The sequence below is a fragment of the Phaseolus vulgaris genome, chromosome 4 (assembly GCF_051622355.1).
Source record: "Phaseolus vulgaris cultivar YP4 chromosome 4, ASM5162235v1, whole genome shotgun sequence".
NCBI lineage: Eukaryota > Viridiplantae > Streptophyta > Magnoliopsida > Fabales > Fabaceae > Phaseolus > Phaseolus vulgaris.
Genome location: NC_143501.1, coordinates 37,398,072 through 37,400,827, shown reverse-complemented (window position 1 = coordinate 37,400,827; position 2,756 = coordinate 37,398,072). Strand labels below are relative to the sequence as shown.

General features: G+C 53.7%; 1 protein-coding gene across 1 annotated transcript; it reads left to right on the top strand.

Moving 5' to 3' along the window:
• The first annotated feature begins 311 nt into the window (after positions 1–311).
• On the top strand, positions 312–2,042 carry LOC137838676 (uncharacterized). Its single transcript, XM_068647909.2, has 2 exons — positions 312–575; positions 1,167–2,042. The coding sequence occupies exons 1-2, from the start codon at positions 312–314 to the stop codon at positions 2,040–2,042; spliced, it is 1,140 nt and encodes a 379-aa protein (XP_068504010.2).
• Positions 2,043–2,756: the final 714 nt, after the last annotated feature.

The window sequence follows — 2,756 nt, the reverse complement described above, 5'->3', positions numbered from 1 at the left end:
CTTGTTACTGTTATAAGGTAATGCCATTCGGGTTGAAGAATGCGGGAGCCACCTATCAAAGGCTGATGGATAGAGTGCTCTCGCCTATGCTGGGAAGGAATGTGCAAGCTTACATGGACGACATGGTGGTGACTTCACGAGAGAAGGAACAACATGTCGCTTATTTGGAAGAATTATTTACGACTATCGCCAAATACGGGTTGAAACTCAACCCAGAGAAGTGTATTTTCGGCGTAGAAGCTGGGAAGTTCTTGGGCTTCCTCTTGACAGAGCGGGGAATCGAGGCGAACCCCGAGAAGTGCGCGACGATCATGGCAATGAGGAGTCCAGCGTCGGTGAAGGAGGTGCAGCAGCTCACCGGTCGGCTGGCTGCATTGTCGCGATTCATGTCCGCCGGGGGAGAGAAAGGTCACCCTTACTTCCAATGTCTCAAACGGAACAGCAGGTTCGTTTGGACTAAGGAATGCGAGGAGGCTTTTGTCAAGCTGAAGGAATATCTGGCGAGCCCACCAGTTTTGTGCAAGCCACAGGTGGGCACCCCTCTCCGCTTGTACTTTGCTATGACGGAGAGAGCGGTAAGTTCGGTGTTGGTCGAAGAGCAGGGCCAAGCTTAGAGACCTATTTATTTCGTGAGTAAGGTGCTGCAAGGCCCTGAGGTACGGTATCAGGCCTTGGAGAAAGCGGCTCTGGCGGTGGTGTTTTCGGCGAGGAGGCTCAACCACTACTTTCACAGCTTCACGGTGGTGGTGATGACCGATCTGCCTATCCAGAAGGTGCTGAAGAAGCCAGATGTAGCCGGGAGAATGGTGAAATGGGCCGTAGAGCTGTCGGAGTTTGATATCAGGTACGAGCCCCGAGGACCGATCAAGGGACAGGTGTTTGCGGAATTCATCGTCGAGTTGTCATCAGGCGTTACACCTTCGGAGGGTTTGGACTTTCGCTGGGTCTTATCAATGGATGGTTCCTCCAATCAGCAAGGGAGTGGCGCTGAAGTAATCCTAGAAGGCCCAAACGGAGTGCTGATTGAGCAGTCGCTGTGTTTCGCCTTCAAGGCTAGCAACAACCAGGCGGAGTACGAAGCCTTGATTGCTGGAATGTTGCTAGCAAGAGAGATGGGAGCAAAGAGTTTGATGGCCAAAAGCGACTCTATGTTGGTCACTGGGCAGGTGACAGGAGAGTTCCAGGCCAAAGACCCTCAGATGGCTACATATCTCGAGTATGTATGCACCCTGAAGACGTCCTTTGCAGAGTTCGAGTTGATCCATGTGCCGAGAGAGCAGAATGCCAGAGCCGACTTGCTTGCCAAGCTAGCCAGCTCAGGCAAGGGGGGAAGGCAGAGGACTGTCATCCAGGAGACTTTAAAGGTGCCTCGCGCGTTCGTGACAGACAACCAGGTACTTCAAGTGTATAAGTCAAAGGAGCGTATAGCGATCGATCATCGGTCTCTTACTCAAGAAACATTGAGAGCACCTAGGGTGAGAGCGCGACCAGTGAGGTCTGACGAGGTGATGGAGGTTTGCGCTGTTGGGAAGGCTGATACGTGGATAACGCCGTACCAGAGGTATCTGGCAGATGGGGTGCTTCCGCTGGACCCGACAGAGGCAAAGAGGGTAAAGAAAAGCTCAAGTAAGTTCACTCTTATTGATGGGGATCTCTTTAGATTTGGATTCACCCATCCGGTGTTGGTGTGCATGCACGGGGAGCAGTGCACGAGAATTATGTCAGAACTCCACGAGGGATTGTGCGGGAGCCATGTGGGTGGTCGCGCCTTGGCAAGCAGGGTTCTCCGTGCGGGGTACTACTGGCCAACGCTGAAGGAAGATTGTGTGGGGTATGCTCAGCGTTGCAAGCAGTGCCAGCAACACGCAGATTGGCACAAAGCGCCCCCTGAAGAACTGAGGTCGATTCATAGCCCATGGTCGTTCCACACCTGGGGAATTGACATCTTGGGACCCTTCCCAATGACAGTAAGGCAGATGAAGTTTCTAATCGTCGCCATTGGGTATTTCACAAAGTGGGTAGAGGCAGAGCCGGTCGCGTAGATCACCGCGCACAAGGTTCAACAGTTCGTGTGGAAGAACATTGTGTGTCGTTTCGGAGTGCCCAAGCGCTTGGTTTCCGACAATGGCACCCAGTTTACGAGTCACCAACTGAAGAACCTGTGTGAAGAGGTGGGGATACAACAGGTGTTTGCCTCGGTGGAGCACCCTCAAACGAATGGGCAGGTAGAGTCGGCCAACCGAGTACTGCTCAGAGGGCTGAAGAGAAGGTTAGAGAAGGCCAAGGGAACGTGAGCAGAGGAGGTTCCCAGGATCGTGTGGGCCTATCACACCACTCCACAATCTAGCACCCATGAGACACCGTTCAGCCTGGTCTGTGGGTCAGACGCTATGATCCCTGTGGAGATACAAGAAAGCTCACCAAGGTTTCTGAACTTCGTTGCTGAGGAGTCCAATGAGGAGAGGAAGGTGAACCTAGACCTCTTGGATGAGGTGCGAGAAGAGGCTAGGATCAGTGCCGAAGCTGTGAAGAGGAGGGTGGGGCGTAGGCACAACTCCAAGGTGAGACCGAGGCAGTTTCAGGAAGGGAACCTGGTGACGAGGAAAACACATCAACACGAGATGGAGAATAAGTTGTCCCCCAAGTGGACTGACCCGTTCAGAGTGGTGGAGACGTTGGAGAATGGTGCTTATCGGCTGGAGACTTTGGAGAGGGGGGGGGGGGGGGGGGGGGGGGGGGGCGATCCCGAGAACGTG